Source organism: Parasteatoda tepidariorum, chromosome 9 (genome assembly GCF_982258835.1).
Source record: "Parasteatoda tepidariorum strain Cologne lab strain chromosome 9, Ptep-v5.0, whole genome shotgun sequence".
Classification (NCBI taxonomy): Eukaryota; Metazoa; Arthropoda; class Arachnida; order Araneae; family Theridiidae; genus Parasteatoda; species Parasteatoda tepidariorum.
Genome location: NC_141763.1, coordinates 69882293 through 69907218, shown reverse-complemented (window position 1 = coordinate 69907218; position 24926 = coordinate 69882293). Strand labels below are relative to the sequence as shown.

The 24926-nt window shown below is 32.8% G+C and overlaps 2 protein-coding genes across 2 annotated transcripts; one reads left to right on the top strand and one right to left on the bottom strand.

The window, feature by feature from the left end:
• Window positions 1–1311: 1311 nt before the first annotated feature.
• LOC107444779 (tektin-4) lies at window positions 1312–24103 on the bottom strand. Its single transcript, XM_043052435.3, has 8 exons — window positions 23938–24103; window positions 12894–12996; window positions 10567–10873; window positions 9188–9258; window positions 8194–8340; window positions 6631–6853; window positions 5412–5566; window positions 1312–1709 (listed from the first exon to the last, which is right to left on the bottom strand). Exons 2-8 carry the CDS (start codon window positions 12992–12994, stop codon window positions 1496–1498), a joined length of 1218 nt encoding a protein of 405 aa, XP_042908369.2. The 5' UTR covers window positions 12995–12996; window positions 23938–24103; the 3' UTR covers window positions 1312–1495.
• On the top strand, window positions 13680–18936 carry LOC147804231 (uncharacterized). Its single transcript, XM_087151463.1, has 2 exons — window positions 13680–13703; window positions 13996–18936. Exons 1-2 carry the CDS (start codon window positions 13680–13682, stop codon window positions 18934–18936), a joined length of 4965 nt encoding a protein of 1654 aa, XP_087007589.1.
• Window positions 24104–24926: the final 823 nt, after the last annotated feature.

Sequence of the window (24926 nt, the reverse complement as noted above, 5' to 3'; positions counted from 1 at the left end):
AAATAAAATAATAAAAGTTTATCGATTAAAAATTTTATTGTATAGATAAAATGTCTGGATTTAATTTGAAATTTTCCTGATATACCTTAAAAAATCGGGGAATTTTTTTTCTAAAATTTTTTTTAAAAAGGTATTAGAACTTGTAAATTAATTTGAAATTATTTGATTTATATTTTAAAATATGAAAGGAATAATCAGGAAAACTTGTTTTAGTTTAAAAATCAATTACAAATTTTATTTGATTTTAGAATTTCTAAAGTGTTGATCTGAATGCATTAAGTTATATATTTTAAAATTTTTTCTATAATTCTCTTTAATACTAGTCAGAGATGTTTTCAGGGAAGCATTTCACAATTTATCTGTTTTGTTTGAATAAAATAATATTCTAATGTGTATTTAAAATGAGAATTGCACTGAAATATTTAAAAAAAGATATATATATATAAAGAATAATTTATTGCTGAAGGTCATTAACTTATAAGCCATACCTTGTCTATAAGTAGTATTTCTAGAATGAACTGTTTCTTGTATCGATTCCAAATTGGTGCTTATTAAGTTTCCAGAATTTTGCTAGATAAAAGCACAATACACTCTGAATGTCTTATTGATTACGTGAAAATCATTTTTTTTCGCCAAAAACATTAATAAATTGTTGCTCATTACAGGTTCATAAGAGAGCAGAGTTTGTTTATATAATTATTAAAAAAAAAACTTTATAAATTAAAAAATAGTCTAAAAAAGTTATCATTAAAAAATATTTTTAAAAAATTACCATATCTAAAATATTTAAGTCTGTGCATTGAGAGAAGAAAAATATCAAAACCAACTGGATTGCCTGAGATTTGATTGAAACAGTTGATTGCCTTTCAACTGATCTCTTGCCATCAAATAAATTTTCGTGTTCTTCGTCCCGTTTTCCTCATGCTTGTTGAAAAACAAAAAATATTCCTTATTTCCAAAACAAATCTGTTTTGCTAACAAAAAAGTGGTTTCACATTCAGGATATTATAAATTTAAATTTTTTAAAAAAAGCATTTTTGCCTTTAGTATTTACATTTGCCAGTTTTTATTCTCAAGAAATTAGTATAAAAATTATACAAGAAATTATTACATGAATACAATGATATAAAAATTAGACTGACTAGCTTTTTAGTGAAGTGGAGTACAAAAAAATGTTTTCACATTCAGGATAATTATAAATGTAAACAAAACTTTAAACATTTTTACCTTTGATACTTAAATTTACCAGTTTTTATTCTTAACAATTAGTGTTTTACTAGCTAGCATTCACAAATACAAGTTAAACTGCTTATAGTTTTATAATAGCAATCTATGCATACGAACAGTAACAATGCTAAATTAAATCAAAAGTTTTATTTTTTCTACCATTTCTAACAATAGTTCTCCTCTAAAGCATTTCTTTATTTTAGTTATGTGTATCTAAGAAGTTTTCTGGAATGAGCAACGTTTGCTCTGACATTTCTTTGAGATCTTCTTAATGGCCCAATAATTTATGCTGGGCTGGAAATTTTTTCCTCACTCCTTGAACTCTGCCTTTATCAACGGTCATGCTGTTCTCTTTGATGGCTATTTCTCGTTCTAGATCTCTCCTTGTCTCCTGTAAGTTACTCAGAGAAGCTTCTGCTCTGGCTAATTGCTCTTGTAGAGACTGAATGGTCGCTGCCAGTTCACGAGATTCTGTTATCAGACTTAAAAAATAAAACTTTATTTAAAATATCTGTGATTAATTAATTTCAAAAAATAAAAAACTAGTTAGCAAACATTCTATTCTGCTAATTTTTTAAATTCTAAAATTGTTTCTAAATTTGTCACAGTATTTCAGTATTAGTTTCTGAAATTTACGGATTTAACACACGATTTTAGTGACACTGTTAAATTCTTTAGTAACCGTCATTGAACAGCCGACCCAACCCAGAAGACAAGGGAACTCTTAGATCAAATATTGGGAGAAGTGCGTCTTCGTGGAGGACTTTTTGATGGAGCTAACCCGCATTTGCGTTACATGGAGAGGAAAGCCTCCAACGATTAGCCCGACTCTAACCCATAATGCGTCTACCACTAAGGATATTTTACGTCAACACTGTGGTCGGTACAAACAGGGTGCGGAGTTCGTATCTACAGGAAATCGTTAGGATTCGAACCTGGTTCCTGAGCCACCACTGCTCTCTGTTATATTTTTTGTAAATAAAATAGGCATCCAAAGGTTATGATTTCCTCACTTTTACCCTCTCCATTATAGTCTGTCTATGGAAAGAACTACCCTCGCCATTCTCCAAAAGCAGTGACTATGGTTACGAGGTTTGACTATTTAAAGTAAGGTTGTTGTGTCACTATTTAAGACAGGTTTTGCCACGGGTCGGTGAGAGAAGCCACTTTTTTAAAATGCGCTATTTCTTGTTTCCATGGCAGCCGACGGTCTAAGACTTTGTGACAAGAGGAGTCCTTTCTATAGACAAACTATATAATGCTTTCGAGAAATTTTGCTTTCCGCACAAGTATATTCCCACTTCTTACTGAAACGTAAAAGCAATATTTGTAGAAACTATGATTACGAAGAGGGAAAAAGTGTAAGACTTGGGAAATTGCATACATTTAGAGATATATATTCTTTGCAAATATAATAGGTAAGTTTTAAAATTTTTATCATTCTAATGAACTTAACAAATTGTTATTATCTGAATTTTATAATAAATATTTTGTTAAAGTTTTGTGCAATCGTTTAGTATTTATATACCTTCAAAACCGCTATATAATTTTCTGTACCTATTATAAAATCGATACGTAATTTATTTTGTACGTGACAGACGGAAGAATTGTATACCCAAATATTATATAATGGAGTTATGGAATATATAAACTTTTAGACCTGCTCTTATTACAAAGGAGAACTTTTTAAATATTTGAAAATGATACACGGTTAAGAATGTTTCACAAAAGAGTTAACAGAAATTATTGATTTAGTAAATGAGTCATATTAAATTATATAGTAATATTTTTCAAAGCAATATTCCATGTTTATCCGCTCCACTTTGAAAATAGGATTTCTGATAGACGTATTAGAAGTACACCTCAAAACAAACCCACAAGAATACTAATACAGTCAAACTCCGGTATAGTGAACCTTCAAGAGACCGAAATTTTGGTTCACTATATCCGTTCCGCAGGCAATTTAACTAATGGTTCCCAAACTCCTCCCTTTTATTACACATTATTTAAATAAATGACTGTAAAATATTATTTAGTAGCGAAAAATGTGTTATTTTTTATTACTCTTCGTCTTGCTTACAAAAAAAAATTAAATAAAAAATTTTTAATCTTTAGCTGATGAGCAATCCTGACAGAAAATGCATATTGATCCCACTGACACCTTACAGGTGCATTATCTGCCAGGGTTGGAAATATCTGCTTGGTTTGTTTAGGGATGGGGCAGTGAGATAAAAGAAGCTTATCGCTAAATTCCCCTCTATAGATGGGTTTAAAAAGCGGTATATGTATTTATTTTAAAATAAAAATTACAAAAAAAATCAAGAAAAAAATCAGTTGAAGACAGAAAAAAGTTCATTATATCAAACTTCCTCACTTTTTTGGTTCACTATCGCCACAAAAAATAACATTATACGTGTATAGCAAGGCACGGGACTTAACATTTCGTTCACTATAAACCGTGTTCACTATAGCGGGGTTTGACTGTATTTATTTTGTCATTTTAAAATATATAAAATCAAAATGCCAACTTAAAAAAAAAATAGTAATTTTTTTTACTTAAAATTGTAATTTTGATATTTAAAAATAAACACAAATGTTTTGCATTTATAATTTTAACTAACAATTTAGCTTATGATCTGGGAAAATAAATTGAATTCTAAATTTTTAACTTAATTTCAAGTCTTAAATCTTCAAGGCTATTCTTATCTCGTAGATAAATTTAACATTCATGTTATTTTCCTTAAGAAATATATATATGGAAGTGAGCATCTAAATTATGTGAAATTTAGAGACTATTTATGCACAACATAAATACTTTAAGGAGCTCTATTTTAAAAAAATTACGTAGGAGAATAGAATATCAATAAAAAATTATACATGCAATTTATTTACATAATGATTCGATAAGTTCAGGATTTTAAGAATTTGAAAAGAAATCAAGACACTTTTAGTAGTAAATCGTTCTACTACTATAGTTTATAAGTTGTGCAAAGTTTGAATGCTGATTTTAAGGTATCCGTCTGGGTAAAAATCGGCAATTTCAATTTTTTTTAAATTATCCATATTTGAACTTTAATTCATTAGCTTTCCAAAATTCTTTAAATTTTTGAGCTCCGATTTTTGGGAATGAAGTTTTTTCGTATGCTGAAAGACGAAACCGAAAATAAACTCCCGAAAACGAAACTGGAATTTTTTTTCCATGAAAATTTTAACCTTTTTTTTCATTTGAATAAATTATATTTTTAAGACAAATTCATTTTTAGAAATTAATTTTTGAATTATTGATTTCTTTGTTATCAGAATTTTCTTACATTTACAGAAAAACGCTGATTTTGAGAAAAATTCCTTGTACTAACACGCATTACTAAGAAAGTTTATTATAGAATTCTTTGAAATTTTGCGTCTAGATTTTGTATAAAGTTATAAAATACGTAGATTTAGAGTAAATTTGTAACAATGTACTGAACTAAAAGCTAAGGTGTGAGTGTAAATTTGTTATTTTCATTAAGCTTTAAGTAAGAATATTTAGAATTTCTCTTTAAAATTTCGATACTAAACAATGAATTTTAAAGTTTTTGTTCAAAACACAGGTAATCATATTAATGATCTACTAAAAATATTTATTTTGAAATGTATGCATTGCAATTTGTTGTAGAGCTGTTAGCGTGACAGGAAAAAAATTGTAGTTTTTAAATTCAAATCTGCCCTTATTTTGAAAAATATTTTGTCATTTTTTACACTTCACTACATTTAGGACACTCGTTTGCCGAAAATAAAATTAAAATTTTAATTAAGGCCTTTTTTTTAAAAGAAATTTGTCATTTTCCTACACGATGTATGAATGCATTTTTTTCCCCTTTGACATTATAATTATTTGGATGTGTTAGCAGGCTGTTAAAAATTTTATTGCGTGTTAAACAATAGTATTGTTCAAATTTGCTGTAAACATAATACTGCTAAGTTGCGAACGGGAATATGATTTAATTTAACCTGACTAAATTTGTAAGGTACATACAAAGAGAAATGTTACAGATTTTATGGCAAAACGAAGTGTTTCTGAGAGAGTAAGAGTCATCAAATAATGTAAAAAATGTTTGATTTTTTTTTAAACATCGTTTTTTTTCTTCTTCTTTTGATAATTTAACAATTGTGTTCTAGAAAGTAAAAAATGAAGAGCCACATACCCAAGATGTGCTTTATCTTCGCAAAGTTCAACGTTTGGGCGCTCGTTTCGTAAGTGAAGTCTAGTTTGAACTTTTTTCAAAGGCGCTTCTTTCTCTAAAATCTGTTTCTTCAAAAAAGTAATGAGTTTCTCAGCTTCAGCTATGTCTCCCATTATCTAAAAGAGAGACAGTAAATAATAATCGAGGGACTGAATGAAATGAAGGGCTCTAAGTGGCATTCTAATGAATTAGTTTTGACGCTCATACGTTGACAACAGGAAATAAAGAATATGCCTCGAATCTGTTCCTTTTTCTTGAGCCTCTCATTTACAAAATTTATGAATCTCTAACTATTTGCGTCGGTAGCATTCGTACCCGTGGCTTTTTAATTTACCGCTTTCTTAGATTATTCGTTGACTAATTGTGAAAAAATGCACTTAAAACGGTCTTCCACTCCAAAAACGCATAGAGCCTTTATCCACTAATATCTGAGAAATTGAACAACTTGGCTAAATACTGTATAGTTAAATAAAACTAAAAGAAAATATTTCTCTGAGAAATCTCAAAAAAAAAATTTTTTCCACTAAGTTCTTCAACTATTAACTTATTTCTTTAACCATCTTGAGAGCATTGTTTACATACATTTGCAAATTGATTTAGTAATTTCCTTTTCTAGCGTGCCCTTTAAAATATAATTTTGAAAATGTAATAATATGGTGAATAAATCTTAAATAGAAATTGTCTGATGTTTTTCTCTTAAAATAAATTATGGAATCATAACTTCTTCGTTTTAAATCATACACTGATAATAATTGCTAGTTGATTATCTTTTTTTTTTTAAAAAAATACATATGGATAATTTATAGATCTTAATATATTACAATTTCATGAATGCTTCCAAAATTAAGAGGAAAGGCATTTGAGAAGAACAACCAACTCTATCTAGAAAGTGAGTTTTTAGAAAGAAAAAAAAAACTTTTAAGAGTGAAGGAAGTAAACCCAGTAAATCAAATTAGAAATAGATTGATTACAGAGTAGAAAAATATTTAAATAAATAGTTAAAATATATAAAGACAAAAACGTTTTTTAAAAAATATAGAGAGAGAGTAAAATATATTTTTCCTGTCACTGAACTTCCATTGAGGAGTCGTGTTTTATTCACGAGTTAAAGATATTTCACTTCGAAGATTTTTTTAAATTTTTCGAAATTAATTCGATGAATGGCAACGCTCGCTCTTACCATTTCCAAGTGTTTCTTCAATCTGTAAAGGCTATCAGCTGTTTCATTAACGCGTCTTGCCAGAGCACTTTCAACCATATCAGCTTGGTGTCGTAGATCTCTGTACCCATTCATCAAATGAGAATTTATTTTGTCACGCAGTATTCCTGACGTTCGTATCTCGTCTCTGGCATAGAAGAGTCGGTGGCGTGTAAATTCAATCCAATCTTGAGGAGATGACCATCTGTAAAATAGAGCGATTTGTTTGTGAAGGATTTTCAACAAAAAATACAGTTGTGTTAGTCGAACCGTTTTTCTTTTCTTCCAACATTGGTTTTATACAAGGTGTTCCATAATATCCGTTTTAATCTATATTTTTAGAATCATTTCAAAAATGCCAACACACCACGATTTACAAATTTATATTAAAGCTAGGATGAAACGAAAACGTAATAGGAATTTCTGGAATCGATGGGGAAGGTGAGATTAAACATAACGAATTAAATTTGATTGCCTTATGAAGCACAGAGATGTTTCTAATTCTGAGATAATCGGCTTCTGATATTCCTAAATTCTAAAATACTCCGCTCTGCCTCCTCCGCCAATCAAGAAAGTATTTGACATTTTTCAGTTTTACTTGCCACGATAGTGATTTGTTAAATTTTTATAACTTTTTTGCTTTTCCTCTTTTAACTCTTTCATTACGAGTGCCATATTTAGCAGGCATCCACGTGATGACCTGTGTATATGAGCGCTGTATTTAGTCGGCATCCGCGTGAAGACCCGTGTGTACAAGAGCAGTATTTAGCCTGCATTCAAGTGATGACCTGCATGTACGAATGCCGTATTCAGTCGATGTCAGCGCAATACCGATTGATAATTGGCCCAATCTGCTTCAAACTGCCATTGGCTAATTTTCCATTAAACTATAGTATGTGTAAGCTAAGAACTCCTCCCGCCATGACCCGACCCGAGTCGAAACTACTCCAAAATCGTGACCCGCACCCCTACTTGAAATAGCCATACCTCGTTACCATAGTCACCGCCACAGATCCAGACGAATGTCTGGGGGAGTTCTTAATTTAGACAAACTATATATATTGGATTAATACCACTAAAAGCATATTGTGAACATGCTTAACATGTTTTGTATATTGATTGCATTTTTGCTTATGATGCTTCGAAATCATCACTTCTAATATTATGTAAGACTTGAATAAGAAGATCTGAGCATCAGCTTACTGACATGCAATGTACACACTTCGCAGCTTAGAGCACCGTTCAGTGGCGTGTCTTCAGCAGAGCGGCTGACTACGGCGACGAAAGGGTTAAATTGTAAGCTGCAACTCCTAGTTTGTATGTTTTGTCACGTAACAGCTCGTTCAATAAAACTGAGAATACATATTTTATCGAGAAGTGCTTCTGGCTGTGGTTCAAGATCTAATCTGCATGAGATATGATTGTTTTTCTTATTTTGTTATTTAGAAAGATCCTTTTTCAGTCGACCGATTCTCTGTTTTCTATATTCGTGCGTTAAGTTTCAGGGTGTGAAATGAAGTGTGAAGGGTGTAAAATGAAGCTTACTTGTTTGGAATCTTCTGTGGTCCAGTATAGAATGCTATTTGTTCTGATGAGGTATTATTCATGTGAGCACAAATGGTATCTATATTATAAGCTTCCCATTTGTCACTCCAATCTCTTTCGAGTTCCACTTTAGACTGCTGGTCCCTCCTGATAAAATAAATGCTTCTGTTATTTATTTATTTATTTACTATTTTTATTTACTTATTTTTTAATATTTTATCCAAATGATGTAACACAATTTTAACATTTATGCAATGTTATAATTTTAATTATACATTAGTCAAGTATTTTTCTTACACGCATTTGTTTCTTCTTCAAAAGCTTAGAACAATATTAATTACAAGTATATACGCGTCTCAAAAATTAATAATATAAAATGAAATGAATTTAAAAAAATAAAGAAGTAAACTTTAAAAAATATATATATATATATATATATATATATATATATATATATATATATATATATATATATATATATATATATATATATATATATATATATATATATATATATATATATATATATATATAATGAAGTAATTAAAATAAATAGAGTTAAGTATGCAAATAACTTTTTTAATAAAAATTCTATACTTGATTATTAACAATGTTTGGACGCATTTTTAGAATATTTTTTCTTTCTTCTTTTTAACAATTCTACCGATATTCATATTTCATAAAAAAATTCTTTATAATATCTTATTTAAATATTATTCTTAGACTTTAATCTTTCAAATAAAAGTACCTGCGTGTTGTTATTTTTTAATGAAAAATAATAAGTATAATGCACAAAAGCGGCGAAATTTGAAATAATTGTTCAACTTTTATTTCTGAATAATTGAAATATTTAAAAATTGCTTGTTTAGAGAACATGTAATCTTCTTTTCTTAACTATTTATTTTTTGAAAAAAGAAGCTTTGAAATGGGAATAAAATCATGAATACAAACAATTAAATCTGCAATGCGTAACGTATAAATGAAATGTGCTTACTTTATTTGATTTTCTATCTCTCCGATTATCATCTTTGTTAAATCCTGATACATTTGAATGATTTCAATCTCCTACGAAGAGTTTTAAAAAAATGAATGAATAAAATGTGTTATCTGTTGTTTTAGAAATAATATTTTACATAATGCAAATAAAATTAATTACTCCCTGTTAAATGTTTTTATAATATACGATGGATGCAAGAGAACGTGAACTTTAATTGTATATAAAATATTTGGTATTATTCTTAAATAAAGTAAGGCTAGGTTTTAGGAAATGTATGTTATTGTTTCTAATGCCACTTGCCAATACCAGCAAGCCTGTTTGGTGAAACCAAGAGAATTTCAGACAGAAGATGCGTTTCTTGTTTTTCAGTGGCGCCATCTATGGCAGAGAATACGTCTTCAACCACACTTACGTCACAGCCAGTTTATTGCATGGTTGCCTTTCAAAGGTTGAAAAAGGACCTTGAACACAAAAACACGTATAGAATTCATTATTCATTTTTAGTGATACAATTTCTCTTCAGAATTAATCCAACACTATTAGCTGTACAAGTTACTAACTTGTAACTTGAAGTTAGCTGCAAATTTAATAATGTTAAGTTGAATCATGTTTTAGCTCCATTTTAGACTCTAAAAGGCTTTCACAGCTCTTAATATATGTACTTAAAATCCTTGTCAAAGAAAAGTAAAAAACTATGCATTATGGGTCGCATATCAATATTTCAGTGAAGGAAAAAATGTCATCGAAATCTCGTTAGGTTGATTAGGAAGACCTGAGTTAAAGCATCAACCTGCTTAATTGCCGGGAGAAACTGATGGACATTGGAAATCAACACCTTTTAGAAGAGAGAAAGCCTCCATATGAATCAATTTAGTAGTCCTACTTAACGAATATTGTGTAGTGAGGGGAAATAAGAAAGATTTCACAATGTCCGATCTAGCAAACTACACAGTGAGGGATAATAGGTAAGATATCACAACATTCAGACTACGAAATAATCGGATTTCTTGTTAATGGTAACCAATACGGAAGCTTTCCCTCTTCTAGAAAATGTTGGTTTAATCCAGCTATAAACTTTGTTTTTATGTATTTAATCCCGTTTATAAATGATCCATTTTTGATTTTCCCGTTTATAAATTCATTTGCGACACCAATGTGTGAATTTTTTAAAACTTTTTTTTTTTTGCCAAGGATATTAAGTCCATACATTAAGGTTAGGGATAATGGAAAACTTTCTACGATACCATAACATTATACAATTTATTTCTACTAGAGTTAACTCGAAATATTTGTTTGAAACACATTTTTGAGGTTCGACGTGCACCAATAAATATTTTTACCAACTTTTTATTTAGTATTCAAAAAAGGGAGCTTACCCTATGAAGTTCATCCTGTACTTTATCATGAACCAAATCAGACGAAATCCTGTGATCTCGAAGATCAAGACTCTCTTGGGCAACGATCAGACTCAATTGGGATTCGTTTAACGAGTTCTCGAGCCTCTTCTTCTCCATGTGCAGCTTCTTGATTTCAACTGTCAGATCCTCGATCGTCTTCTCGAGGTCTTTCTGGCAGTCGAAAATGTCCTTCGCTCTGTCAGCAATCTTCTTGGTGACGGCATCCTGTAAAGTGTCGGTGAGAATCTTCTTCTCTTTGGCGAGCTGTTTACTTTGTTGGTTGATTCTGAAAAGTTTCAAAAGACGAAATAAGTATACAAGATGAGACAGATGAGTCAATACAGAGGTAAACTTGTAGATGTTTGGCATGTTTAGGTATACAAGGTGATTCATAATTATGAGGTGATAACAATAAGTATAAAAGGTGATTCAGCACAGAGATTACAAACTTGTAGATGTTCGGCATGGATAACATACCATGACCAAAATTGTTATCGTAGGCGAAAAAGACGCCGGAAGCGAAACCCAGTTATGAATTTCTTCTTCATCTGAGTTCAAACTGTTATTTTTTACCTTTCTATATTGTCATAATTTTATGTTTTCTAATAACTGATGTGGAGCCGTGGTAGCTCAGGGGATAGAGCACTAGCCTCCCTATGAGGTGACTGGTTGATACAAATTCTGTTCCTGGCTCAGTGTTAATATAAAATATCCTCTGTTGTAGATGGATCGTGGGTTAAAATCCCCATTGCCGTCGGACTAGCATTAAAATGTTTGATTGTTTTTCCTCTCGATGTAAAGCAAATGCGGGTAAGTTCCATCAAAAAAGTTCTCCATGAAGGCTAATTTATCCCAATGCTTGATCCAGGAATTCACTTATCTTCTGGGTTGAGTTCAAAACTACAAGTCTGCGGGATTAAACATTGATAGTCATAAGCTTTGAATTGGACCAGCTTTTCAACGCCAGTTAGTAAAATAATAATGTCAAAAAATGCATTCTAATAAGCCTAGAAATTGCTGTTCTATCGAAATTCAATGATTCGATAGTCAAACTGGGGAACTCTGCAAGTTAGTTCAAATTTCGGTATAAATTAAGGAATAAACGTACCTTGCTCCTAACATCGGTAAACTGGGAACATGCCTGCTGGGAAGTCGTTAAATGGGAGACATATGCTCGATTTGATGTAAAAATTGAGGACACAGTCTTCTAAGAAATTGCTAGATCTATTTTCAAGGGCTTTTTTTAAAAAAAAAAAATCTGAAATCTCTTTGAATTTCCTCAAACTTTAAATAATTTGGTAAGTTTTCTTTTTCTCAAATTTAGAATTTTTTTTTAACGGCAGGCACTGAACACTCGTTCCTCGCCTCGGAAAATGTTGGAAGTATTGTTCTTTAACGTTACCCGGTGGGCACCTGTAAACCGAAGTCACGGAAGCAAGCAGCATTGCCTACGTGATTCATTGCCACAGATAGCCGTTCCTAGGGTGAGCCACATTCGCACATCACAGAGAGAAGCATCCGTGCCCTGAGCGAGATTCGAACTCGAACCATTGACTTCGCAATCAGGCACGCTGACCGCTCTGACACCTGGTTTCGCAAATGTGACTTTTAACATTAAAACATTAAAAAAAAAATTTGACCAAAAATTAATAAATATAAATTTTTAAAAAAATTTCCCGGTAGAAATTTGTAAATTACACAAAAATAATTTAAAATGAGCAATTAAGAAAAAGAAAAAAAAAGAAGATATTTTTGAAAATTCATTCAGTAGTTCCTAAAAAAATTAGTAATTGCTACATTTTATTGCTAAAATAACAATTTTACTTCAGTTAAACAATGAAATAGACGCCCGGTGGCTGAGCGGTAGCCCTTCGCGCTGTCGTGCCACAGGTCCCTGGTTCGATCCTCGGACCGGGCAAGGTTGACTCAGCCTTTCATCCCTTCAGTGGATCGATAAATGAGTACCAAGCATACTTGGGAACTAAACACTGGGGGTTCCGCTTTCGGCTGACCACCTTACCGGAACATCTGCTCCTGGCACCCCAGAGCCCAAGATGGTCAAGAAAACTGAGATGGGCACAGTAGGCCTTGGCCCTCTATGGGCTGTCGCGCCACTGAGTTTAGTTTAAACAATGATATATGATTAGCAAGTGAAATGACGCTTCGTCTGCGTTAGACCATTTCACTTCTAAAGAATTTTTTTTTAAATGTAGTGAAAATAGAGAGTGAATAACTATGCACTGTATAACACATCAAATATTATACTTGCAACAAACAATATGCATTAGACTATATGAAATCTTTACCTAAACCACTCCGCTCTCGTTACGTCAGATTGATTAAACCTTCTTTGATTGTTTTTGTACCATTCATCTATGCTGAGTATTTGAGGTGTCGATGGATTCATTCCTAAAAAGAGACAATACCTTTTATTAAGTAACTTTTCGGTTTCAAGTATGCTCTTATTGACAAACAGAAACCACGTAATCCATCCACAAAATAACAACTCGTAGCCTTAGAAATGGAAGTTGTTTAATACTACAGTCCACAGATGGCGCTATGCGCATCCTAATTAATTATTCTTTGAGCTAAAGAAAATAAATAGTGTATGTGTATCGATTCCTGTGTGTGGAGTGTTTCAATGTTTTCGATGTATATTTCAATATTCTAAGTTCATCTCCGATTCCAGTAAATTGTGGCAAATTCTAACTGAATTGTGAGATATCTAAACGTTCCACCTTTAATTTTATAGTTCCAAGTCCATACAACAACCGAGTCAGGTAAAAATTTATGAAACATTCTTTTTCCCGCTAATTGCTAAATCATTTGGTCAAGTCTCGCCGGAACCCAGCTGAAATATTCTAATTCAAAATTCCTGGCTTGTTGTTGTTTCGGCAAATATTTTTTCTAAAAATTGTCATAATTCAATAAAAAAGTAACATTCGAATTTTATTCATATATGCTAAGCTTAAAACGAAAGAAATGTTCGAAGTGTAATATTTCAAATTCAAGTGTATTCAAAAGGGTTTAATCTGCTTAAATGTGCTTATTTACTTATTTGATTGATTAATTACTTATGTGCTAAATTACTGATGTATTATGCCATTGTCATTCCTGTAATATATTTACAAAAAGTTTCGTTTTACCCTTCCCTTTTATTATTGTTCTCTTTTCGTTTTATACCGCTGTAATTCTTTTTGCAATTTCGCATTCTCCCCCGTTCACGTTCACAGGCGTCAGTGGAATCATTTTTGTTTGGGCTAGACAGTTAGACTTTTGTAAACAGCTCTGTTCTGTGGTTTTTGATATAATAAATTATTTTTCTTATTCTGATATATTCTAATGGATATGGAAGCCTTGTTAAAGAAAAAAAAGAGTATTAAATCATCGATTACTAAATTGCAAAAGAAAACAGAAGAGGAAATTGGGAATTTAAACAATGCGGGTTTATTGGCTCGGAAAAATAGATTTTTGGAATTTAGAACTGAGGCAAAAGATATTTTAGATTCTATTATAAGTATTTGCGAGGAAAAGGATGAGGAAACTTATTCTACGGAAAAGGACGACATTTTAGATGCGTTAGAATCAGTACTTGTCGATATCGACACCCGGCTTTTGCCTCCCGTAGTGAATTCCAGTTTTGAGGTTAAAAACCAAAGTTCAGGCCAGGCTTCTGTCTCATCTCAGTTTGCTGAAGTGAAACTTCCTACGTTATCTTTACCTATATTTTCTGGTGCAAATGAGGAGTGGCTTGCCTTTTCCGATCTTTTTGAAGCTGCAGTTTCGAACAATCAAAATTTGACGGGAGCGCAAAAATTGCAATATTTAAAGGGGAGTTTAAAATCAGATGCCTTAAAAATCGTAAACTCTTTATCCATTACCAATGATAATTTCGAAATCGCTTGGAAATTGCTAAAAGATAGATACTTTAACAAAAGAGAAATTATGTCCTCCTTAATGAAAAAGTTTATCAATATAACGCCCTTGAGTGGAGAATCATCCACACAAATTTTAAATTTGATAGATTCCACTAAGGAATTCGTAAGAATGTTGGAGTCCCTGGAATACAAGGTTGATCCAACTACCGATACCCTTTTAATGCACATGATATTGTTCAAGCTTGATGCAAATTCAAGAACTTGGTTTGAGAGAACCTTTCAAACTGATGTCATTCCAAAGTTGGACGAACTGTTGCAATTCCTTGCAACACAAGCTAGATCTATCCCGAGTTCAACTACTAAGAGAAACATTCAAAGAAAGGTGACTTTGGTCGCGTCCAACGCCCAGTCACAATGTCCTCTGTGTAATGGAGATCATACATTGTTGAAATGTGATACGTTCTTAAAATTATCCGTTCAAGGTCGTTTGGATTTCGTTAAATCGAATAATGTTTGTTTTAACTGTTTAACTCGATTTCACAGTGTGAAAACTTGCAACAGCAAGTTTAGATGTAAAAGATGCAAAAAACCCCACCACTCTTTACTTCATATCGAAAATGTTAGCGATAGGGGAAAACAGGGTGCTATAAATAAGTCAAATTCTAGTGAACTTTCTATCAACGCTCCTGCGTTTTCGCCTGCCCTTATTCCAAGTACTAGTCAATTAAGTGATAATTCTAGAGTGGTAGATGTTACATCGTGTATTTCGGGTGTGGGGCCAGACGTTCAAACTCTCCTCTGTACTGCTCTGATTCAGGTGAGAGATATTTGGGGTAACTATCAGACCTGTAGATGTCTTCTGGACAGCGGTAGCCAGGCTTCGCTTATTACAAATGAGTGTATTGAGAAATTGGGCTTTCAAAAGGAAAAGGCCAATGTTCGCATTTCGTGCTTAGGCGCATCCAATACGCGTACAAATGGGGTTGCTGAGATTCAATTCACCTCACATTTTTCATCTCAAAATTCTTTTCATGCATCCGTCTATGTGATTAACAAAATTGTAGGCATGATTCCACATCACGACTTAGATTCCTCAATGCGCGATTTATTTGTGGATATTTCTCTGGCTGATCCAGCATTTTACAAGAGTGCTCCGATTGATGTACCTCTTGGTGTTGACCTTACTTTGCCATTGCTAAAGGGTCAAACATTATCGTTAGGTAAGGATAAGCCATTTGCCATTCGTTCAGAACTGGGTTGGATAATTGGTGGTAAGGCAAATTCTGATGGTCAAAATTCTCTACATGTCAATCATATTCAGTTAGAATCGGATCTTCTAATCAATAAATTCTGGGAATTAGATTCTGTACCATGCGTCAAACCCTTAACTTCTTTAGAAGAGGCTTGTGAAGATCATTTCGTAAAGACACATTCTAGGGATGAGAATGGCAGATACACAGTAAGGTTGCCTTTTCACACTTCTCCCTCGCGGTTAGGTAATTCAAAACAAAATGCAATTCGTAGGCTAATCAGCGTGGAACGTCATCTCATTTCTAATCCTGAGAAATACAACCTCTATCGAAAATTTATGAAGGAATACCGTGATTTAAATCACATGGAACTGGTTCCGGACTCTGATATTAATAAAATCAAAAGTTTATACCTTCCTCACCATGGAGTTGTCAAAGACACTAGCTGCACAACAAAGCTTCGTGTAGTTTTTGATGCTTCCAGTAAAACTTCATCCGGACTCTCTCTCAACGATCTGCTCCTGGTTGGTCCAAGAGTGCAACCAGAACTTTTCCCTATTCTCATCCAGTTTCGACTTTTCAGTGTAGCCATTTGCGCTGATGTTGAAAAGATGTTCCGCCAGATTAAAGTTCATGAGGAAGACGTAGACTGGCAAAGAATTCTTTGGAGAGATTCTCCAACCGAACAAATAAAGGAGTATCGTCTTGTTACCGTTACGTACGGTACGTCCTCAGCACCATTCCTCTCCACGAGAACCTTACGACAGCTTGCCATAGACGAACAAGAAAATTATCCAAACGCTTCAAGAGCCACCCTTTGTCATTTTTACGTTGATGATTTGCTGAGCGGGAGTGCAACAAAGGAGGGAGCCATTCAACTGGTGTCCGAACTGCAGGAGATGATGAAGAGAGGAGGATTTTCTCTACGCAAATGGGTGTCAAATGATCCTGACGTACTAGCAACCATTTCGGAAGAGTTAAAGACCGTTGATTCCAAACACATGATCAACGACGACCAACCGGTCAAGATTCTGGGAATAGCTTGGCTTCCAGATGTTGACACTTTCACTTTTACCATCACCGTCAATGAGAGCGACGTATGGACTAAACGCAAGGTACTTTCCGAAGTCGCAAAAATCTTTGACCCCTTGGGCTGGTTGGCACCTACAGTTATCACTTCCAAAATCTTCCTCCAAGAGCTTTGGAGTCATCATCTAGGCTGGGATGAGGAGCTACCAGACTCTCTGGCAAGTCAATGGAGAGTATTCCAGAAACAGCTTCCTCTACTTACAAATATCAAGATTCCACGCTATATCCTCATTCCACAGGCTACCGATGTACAAGTACACGGATTCTGTGATTCTTCAGAAAAGGCCTACTGTGCTGCTATATACATTCGTTCCAAAGATACAAACCAAGCCGTGACATCTAGACTGCTAACTTCCAAGACACGTGTCTCTCCAGTAAAACCACAGTCTCTACCTCGACTGGAACTCTGTTCTGCCTTACTTCTGGCCAATTTGTTACAAGCTACCTTGCCGACACTAACTGTGCCAATCTCTGAGACATTTGCATGGTCTGATTCCAAGATCACACTGGCATGGTTGAAGTCCGAACCAAGAAGATGGCAACCGTTCGTAGCTAATCGAGTAGCACGAATTCAAGAGCTGACTCCTAACGTGCACTGGAACTTTGTGAGCGGTTTGGAGAATCCTGCTGATTGTGGAACGAGAGGGATACCACCAACTAAACTAGAAAAGTGCGACTTGTGGTTCAACGGACCTGATTGGTTAAATAGTTCTACTTTTCCTAATGGAAGGTTTGAAGATGATCCACAATTAAAAGAAAACATGACTACCGAAGCCAAAATAACCAAGCTGGTAATGTTGAATGTAGTTGATGCTACTTTCAAGGCAGAGTTTTTTCAAAAATTCTCGTCTTGGAACAAACTGAAAAGAGTAGTTGCCTATTGTTTTAGATTCATGAAGAACTGTTCTGTCGCTGCAGATAAAGGAAACAAATCCTTCTTAACAACGGCAGAATTGAATGAAGCCGAGAAGAGAATTGTCAAATTCATCCAACAAGATCATTTTCCGACGGAAGTCTCCTATCTTTCAACAGGCAAGCAACTTCCTTCGAATAACAAGCTTATTCCCTTGACTCCGTTCTGCGATGATTCCGGAATAATTCGTGTCGGTGGTAGACTGAAAAATTCATTGCTTCCAGAATCAAAGAAGCATCCCATCCTGCTTCCTAAAACCGACCATATTGTGAACTTACTTATCACGGATTATCGCTTGAAACTTCTTCATGCCGGACCGCAACTTCTCCTAGCAACTCTCAGAGAGAAATTTAGGATTCTTTCAGTCAGAGATGCAGTTAGGAGAGTGGTGAGAAAATGTATCCCATGCTTCAGAAATCGTCCAAGGCTCGCCGAGCAAATCATGGGAGATCTTCCAGAGTCCAGAGTTTGTCCCTCTTCTATTTTCCAACGAACTGGTCTTGACTTCGCCGGCCCATTCTTAATACGGAGCTCCAAGGGAAGAGGCAGCCGCAATACTAAGTGCTACATATGCGTCTTCGTCTGCCTCGCAACGAAGGCAGTTCACCTTGAAGTCGTCAGCGACTTAACCTCAAAAGCATTTATTGCTTGTGTAAAAAGATTTGTGGCACGCAGAGGTAGACCCTCAGATATCTTCTGCGATCAAGGGACAAATTTCTACGGAGCTTGCAGAGAGCTCAAAAAGGAGTTCCGGCAGTTGATGAAGGAAGATGCCCTTCAACAATTCCTGGTAACGGACAACATCGCCTTTCACTTCAATCCTCCGTCTGCTCCCCACTTCGGAGGCATTTGGGAGGCTACAGTGAAATCGTTCAAATTTCATTTGAAAAGAGTTGTTGGGGATGCTAGTCTCACCTTCGAAGAACTGGCCACGCTGTCATGCCAAATTGAGGCATGCCTGAACTCAAGACCACTATGTGCATTATCTAGCAGTCCAGATGATCCGTCTGTTCTGACACCAGGACATTTCCTGATAGGAAAGGCATTAACAGCTATTCCACAACCTACGATTCCAGACGACATCCGTCACTGCGACCGTTGGCGATTACTTAATTATTGTTTAACTAAATTCATTAATTTTGAAACCCCTCCGTGTTTCAAGGGGGGCGGTATGTTTAATACTACAGTCCACAGATGGCGCTATGCGCATCCTAATTAATTATTCTTTGAGCTAAAGAAAATAAATAGTGTATGTGTATCGATTCCTGTGTGTGGAGTGTTTCAATGTTTTCGATGTATATTTCAATATTCTAAGTTCATCTCCGATTCCAGTAAATTGTGGCAAATTCTAACTGAATTGTGAGATATCTAAACGTTCCACCTTTAATTTTATAGTTCCAAGTCCATACAACAACCGAGTCAGGTAAAAATTTATGAAACATTCTTTTTCCCGCTAATTGCTAAATCAGAAGTATTTATACTGAAATTATCTTGCATTCTCTTATTGATTGGATATAAACTCTACCTTCATCCACAGTGGTTTATATCCATTCAAAGGATATAAACCACCTTTTTTTTGTTATAAATTCTACTTACATGAACTATTATGCGAAGAAGAAAAAAGTTACCTGAACATGTTTTAACTCATTGATGGGGTTTTCACATAATAACATACACTCTTAATCAGTCGAGGGTTTGAACTGATTGTGTGCTAATATAATGTTATGCTAATTAACCAGTACTGGAGATTCTTTTAAATTGCGAAATTATCTAAAAAGATTTACTTTCTCTGAAAGAAACATACCTTAGCTTTCGACCAAGTCGAATTCTTTACTTTAAAAATATTTAGGAGAATAGTAGCAAATAGCAAAATATGGTCCCGATAGAGTTAGGAGAGCAGTCAAAAGTTTGGACCTCCTAATATTCATTTTACTTTATATTTAAGCTTAACGCAATGCCTCTCTGGCAAAAACTTTTGGTACACAATTGTAATTCTTGTTTATCCAGATATAATTGCATGAAAAATTATCTTTTAATTTTTTTATTGTTTACATTATTAATTGTAGAAAAAATTCTAAATTTTACATCTCGTTAAGCCATGTAAATTTTAAATGACAAAATCCGAAACTTTAATATAATTGGTTAAAGAGTTCTTGAAGAATGAAAATTTAAAAAATATGACATAATCAAAACTATATTACTCAGAAACTAAACGGGCAATTTCGTTCATTTTTACCACGTTTATATCAACTAGCCTTCGTGTATGTCTGTTCGGGTGGAATTTTGTAATCGATTTTAAATTAACTTCCCGACTAGCTACAGACTTCAAATTTGGCACATAGTTCAGAATTGGATGACAATGCATGAAAACGAAGAGAAAAAAGACATACAAAGTAAAATAAAATTTAGATTAAGGAAAATTTAATATTTTCGCGATTGTCTTTTGCTGTTGATTCGATTATTTCAAATTAGTGTCACATGTCAGTTGAAAAGTTTTGTGTACAGTGAGTAGAAAAATTGAGATTTTGGAAGTGAGTACAAAAAAAAAATAATAATAATAATAATATGTTTAAAAAACACGTTTTTGTAGTGGAGAATAATAATTAAAAAACAAAAATTTGAAAAACGAAAAACGTGGGGTGCATAAAATACATAACAGTACATATGCACATACATGTACACATTTTCTTACTCATACACATGCACAACCACATTCACATATACATACACATGCATATACACAAACATATTCAACATCCACATTCAGATACAATTACAGATATACATACACATATTCTCATGAGCACACATACTGTTACTGTAATGTATTTCATTCGCCCCACATTTTTCGTTTTTCAAATTTTCGTTTTTTAAATATTATTCTCTACTACAAAAACGTGGTTTTTAAAAATATTATTTTTATTTTTTTTTTTTAATTAGATAGTTTAAGACAGTGTAAGAATCTGTACTCTTACTATTAAAAAATTAATGTACTCTTACTACTAAAAATTTATTTGATCATAATCAAATAAAATATTAAGAAAAAGAATGTTTAATGATTTTAAAAAAAATAATATCTTGCAGGAAATGATCTTTAAATAAATGAGTTACATACATTGAAATCTGACATTGAGTTACATTGAAATCTGACAAATTAAGCATAAACGAAATTATCATTAAGGAACTCAAATATTTATTAGCTCTCCTAATGAAGCAATCGAAGAGAAGTTTCCTCCCTCCCCTATATTTTAAGAGTCAGTAATCCAAATACGTCCAAAAAAAGTATGTTTATTTAGGGAATGAATTTTTAATGTCTGATTTCGTAACCTAAAGTAATTTCGCAAATTAATTAGCATATTTAAGGTTAGTCTCCCAAGCGATTAAGACAAGCTGAAAAGACAATTGAATTAAAAGGGAACTTTTTTTCTGTTGCATGAAACATATTTTAGATACCTTCGTATTGCTGATTTCAAATCTACAATCGGTTTCTCTCTCCTATCTACGGTTTTTTTTAATGACATTTTTAGGCTATTTGTCCAAATATACAAGTTTAGAAACGTTAAATATAACAGAGGGGTGCATAAATGTTGCAATAAACTAAGAGAGTTAGGGCGCATCATCAGGATTAAAACTGAATCTCAAACAATGCTCTGAATTGTCGTCATACGCCGCTAGGGGCACTTCGCTATTATGAACTATTTCCTTGTGTACCTCTGAACAATCCATAATAAAGAAGGGTCTCTAGTTTCGTACGACGATGTTTCCGGGCATAGGCTCCTATGTAATTTTAATCCTGATAGATGTTTCCTAACGCTTCAAGAAGTTTGATAACAACATTTACTCGATCTCCTGTTACTTATAACATTTTTAAACTTGTTCATTTTGACAAAAATAGAGTGAAAATGTCATTTGACAAATTGCAGCTTTAGAAGAAAAACTAATTTCAGATTTGAAATCCCCCACCCGAATTAGGCAAGATGAATTATTTGTTAAAATATAAAAAAAAAATTCCCCTGGGTAATTTCAACAGGTAACACCACTTGAATCTTACATTTAGTAGAAAAGATGGCTTAATCCCTTCGGGACAGGCTGTTGCAGAAAACAGCATTTTTTCTTGGTCCACTAGCTCGAGATTTATACGTACTAGAGAGTACGTATATCTTCTAATGCGACAGGAAATTAGAGAGTGCCATACTGAGATTGAGTCGGTGTGACCTTAGGCCGCTAGAGTAAGAAAGGCACGTTTTATAAATTATATTGTGGGCAATGGGAGGGAAAATTACGCGATCACATACATGTGTTCCCAGTGCTTTTGTATGCTTTTTACAATTTAAATAATGTAAATGTTAATATAGGTGTTTAAGTTGCTTTCAATACAGATCATAAACTGAACATTAGTTTTCCCGATACAGCGGGCAACTCCATCTAGAAAGAAGTTTTAAAAATCAAGTTTATTATATGCTTAGTTACTTTGGCATTAATAAATTCTTGTTTATGTCCAGCCCAGAATGATTTCAAAGGTACACAGCAAGGTTAGTTTCGTCCTTGCTTTTATTTATTTACTTATTTTTGAAGCTTTTATGTACTGCAGGAAGAAGAAAAAAAAACTTTAATATCATTTTTTTTATACTTTTGAATAGCTATCAAGAAATTTTTTTATGGTTTTTTACTTGTTTGTTACTTATATTTTAGAACTGCAATGCACAAAAATATTGTATATTTTTAAATTGAAGAATTACATTGCGAATTAAAATGTAAACAATAAAAAAACGAATAACTCGAGTTGTTTTTCAACATAACTTTTTATGTCTCGATAAAAAAAATAAAAAAATAGAGGGAAGAAAAAGGAAAAAAGACAGAAGAAAACTTTCTGGAGATTGCTATAAACTTTCAATTGCATCCCTTTCTACTTTTTTGTATTAAGTTGTTACTCGTGTGACGCTGCCCTCGGTAAGTCGCAACACTTGGCACCATTTTGAAGCAGGATCTTACACGCATTTTTGCCCAGTAAGCAGGAAGGTACTAAATTAAATAGTATTTCAATATTTGAAATAAATCTTTTTATACCATTTCCTTAACCAAAATTAACAGAAATAATTTCGGTACGCTATTTAATCCTTTAGCATGCATGCTAGCATAAAACTTCCCTAATCAGGGTTAACAGATAAAACTATAAAGGTACACTTTGAACTGACATTGATTATACATGCGATTAGACTAACAGTGATTAAAGCAGAAGCAAGCTTAGTTTGTAAGACCTGCCTTGTCAGCATTTAAGATACTACATCTTATTTTGTATTATCCTGAGATTGATTTTGTATAAATATCTTTATAACTCGTGTGGCGTATCTACCACTATAAATATTGAATACCAATTGACTAGTATATAAGACATGTTAACTTGATTCTCTCTAGACTAGGTACCTTTTGATAGATGAAAGTTGACACAGTCAATAAGTATAAATTCACCACAATGGTGTACCGGACGTATCAATTGGTACTCAATATTTAAAATGGTAATTACGCCACACTCGTTCTATAGAGGTTAATAAACAACATAGCGAGTGTTAGTAATCTTGACAAGATATGAAAAAGTTACTTTTGATGTGGGGGGGGGGAGGTGAAATTTAAAAGAAATGGGAATTAATCTTTTCTTTTAATTTGTAAATGGGCTGAAAGGTAAACAAATATCTTCTTACCGTTAAACTTCTATTTCAGCTCAGGTTTTACTTTTTATTTATTATAAATTAAATTATAGTGCAATATCAGATAATAAAATGTAACGTAGTATGCATAATTGTATGACAAATTAAACAAAATATTTTTACTGTTCATGTCATTTTGTTTAATAAATATTTTTCTTTCATTAAAACGTCTTGTAACATTCTTTTACTAGAGAAATGATTATTTTCTAAATTTTCGTCAAATTATAAGTAACTAAAAAGATTGATACTTTAAGTTAATTGGGTGCAAGTGTATAGTCGTCAAAAAATTTAGACTCCAGTAAATTATTTTTTATTTTATTTATTTATTAAACACATTAAAATTAATAAATAGATTAATTTTCTTGTACCTGGTTAAACGAAAAGCACCAAAAGATTTCCAAAATCTATAAGAAAGATCTGATTTCCTTGAAAGACCTTATTCTAATGATGGTATAATAAACAAAATGTTGACAATTACGCTTTCTTATTTCAAGAAATGTGTAAGGATAACTTACTTTAGAAATAAAGATCCAATGTCATATGCAATTCAAAAAGCATCCATAAATTTTAATAATCACATACGTATAAAGAAAAATAACTTTGAGAAAGACAAAATCTTTAGAAGTTAGATTGAATTTTTTGTTGGGAGTTGAGTTTGTGGATAAACGTGGTTGCCATGGTAACCAGTAACCATCCAGAAAGTTAACATCTTTCTCCTTGTTTCTAGACGAGGAAAAAGGAAACAAAAGTGCTTAAAGTTTTTTGAGTGCTGATATAAGTGTTCTTTGTAAGAATTTAAAATTATACTTTTTAAATTTAATTTATTTCAAAGTAAGGAAAATAAATTTCAAATAATTATTAATGAGAAAATTGTGAGTTGGCAAAAGCATAATCAAAAGGAAAGCCGGGCGGAGAAAATATGTGTTTGTCATCCGCAATATACAGTATTTCGCTGTGTATAGTCCCTCTTTATAGAAATAAAAAAAAAAAAAAAAAAAAATTAAAAAAAAAAACGCTGTTTTTGGTGTTCATCTTAACGATGCATTTTGTTTTGCCAAACAAAAACTGCAAGACATAGAAACTTGAAATTACTAAAGTGTATACAAAAGTGTTGTGTTCAGGAATTAAGATAGAATACAAAAAAGAAAACATTCGATTATTAGTTCGAGAATTTTACAGTTTTGAATTTGTTGGAAAAAATACCATACGGCCCACTTTACAGACCGCGGGAATGCAACTACAGAGTTAAAATTTAGCTTGCCGAAAAGATCATATATGTTAATGAACTTCTGTGTTTCTTCTGAAATTTGAATTTGTTCAAAAGTCATTGCAATTTTTAAGTGTTTTCTTTTTCCCTTTTTTTTTTGCGAATTTTTTCTCACTTATTTTTGCTTTATGTTACATTTTGCTTTTCTACTCAAAATCTGTAAGACTTAGAAACCTAAGATTACGAAGGTGGGTTGAAAAATGTACAAGATGTTTGATGGAATAAAAAAAAAACAAA

What these genes read in the sequence shown, in the direction of transcription:
- LOC147804231 (XM_087151463.1), top strand. Translation starts at nt 13,680, where the DNA reads ATGTATTATGCCATTGTCATTCCT. An exon ending in ATTATGCCATTGTCATTCCT is followed by an intron (nt 13,704 to 13,995) that starts GTAATATATTTA and finishes AAATTGCAAAAG; the next exon opens with AAAACAGAAGAGGAAATTGG.
- LOC107444779 (XM_043052435.3), bottom strand. Translation starts at nt 12,994, where the DNA reads ATGAATCCATCGACACCTCAAATACTCAGCATAGATGAATGGTACAAA. An exon ending in CCACAGAAGATTCCAAACAA is followed by an intron (nt 6,854 to 8,193) that starts GTAAGCTTCATT and finishes TCTATTTTACAG; the next exon opens with ATGGTCATCTCCTCAAGATT. An exon ending in TGAAGAAACACTTGGAAATG is followed by an intron (nt 5,567 to 6,630) that starts GTAAGAGCGAGC and finishes TCTCTCTTTTAG; the next exon opens with ATAATGGGAGACATAGCTGA.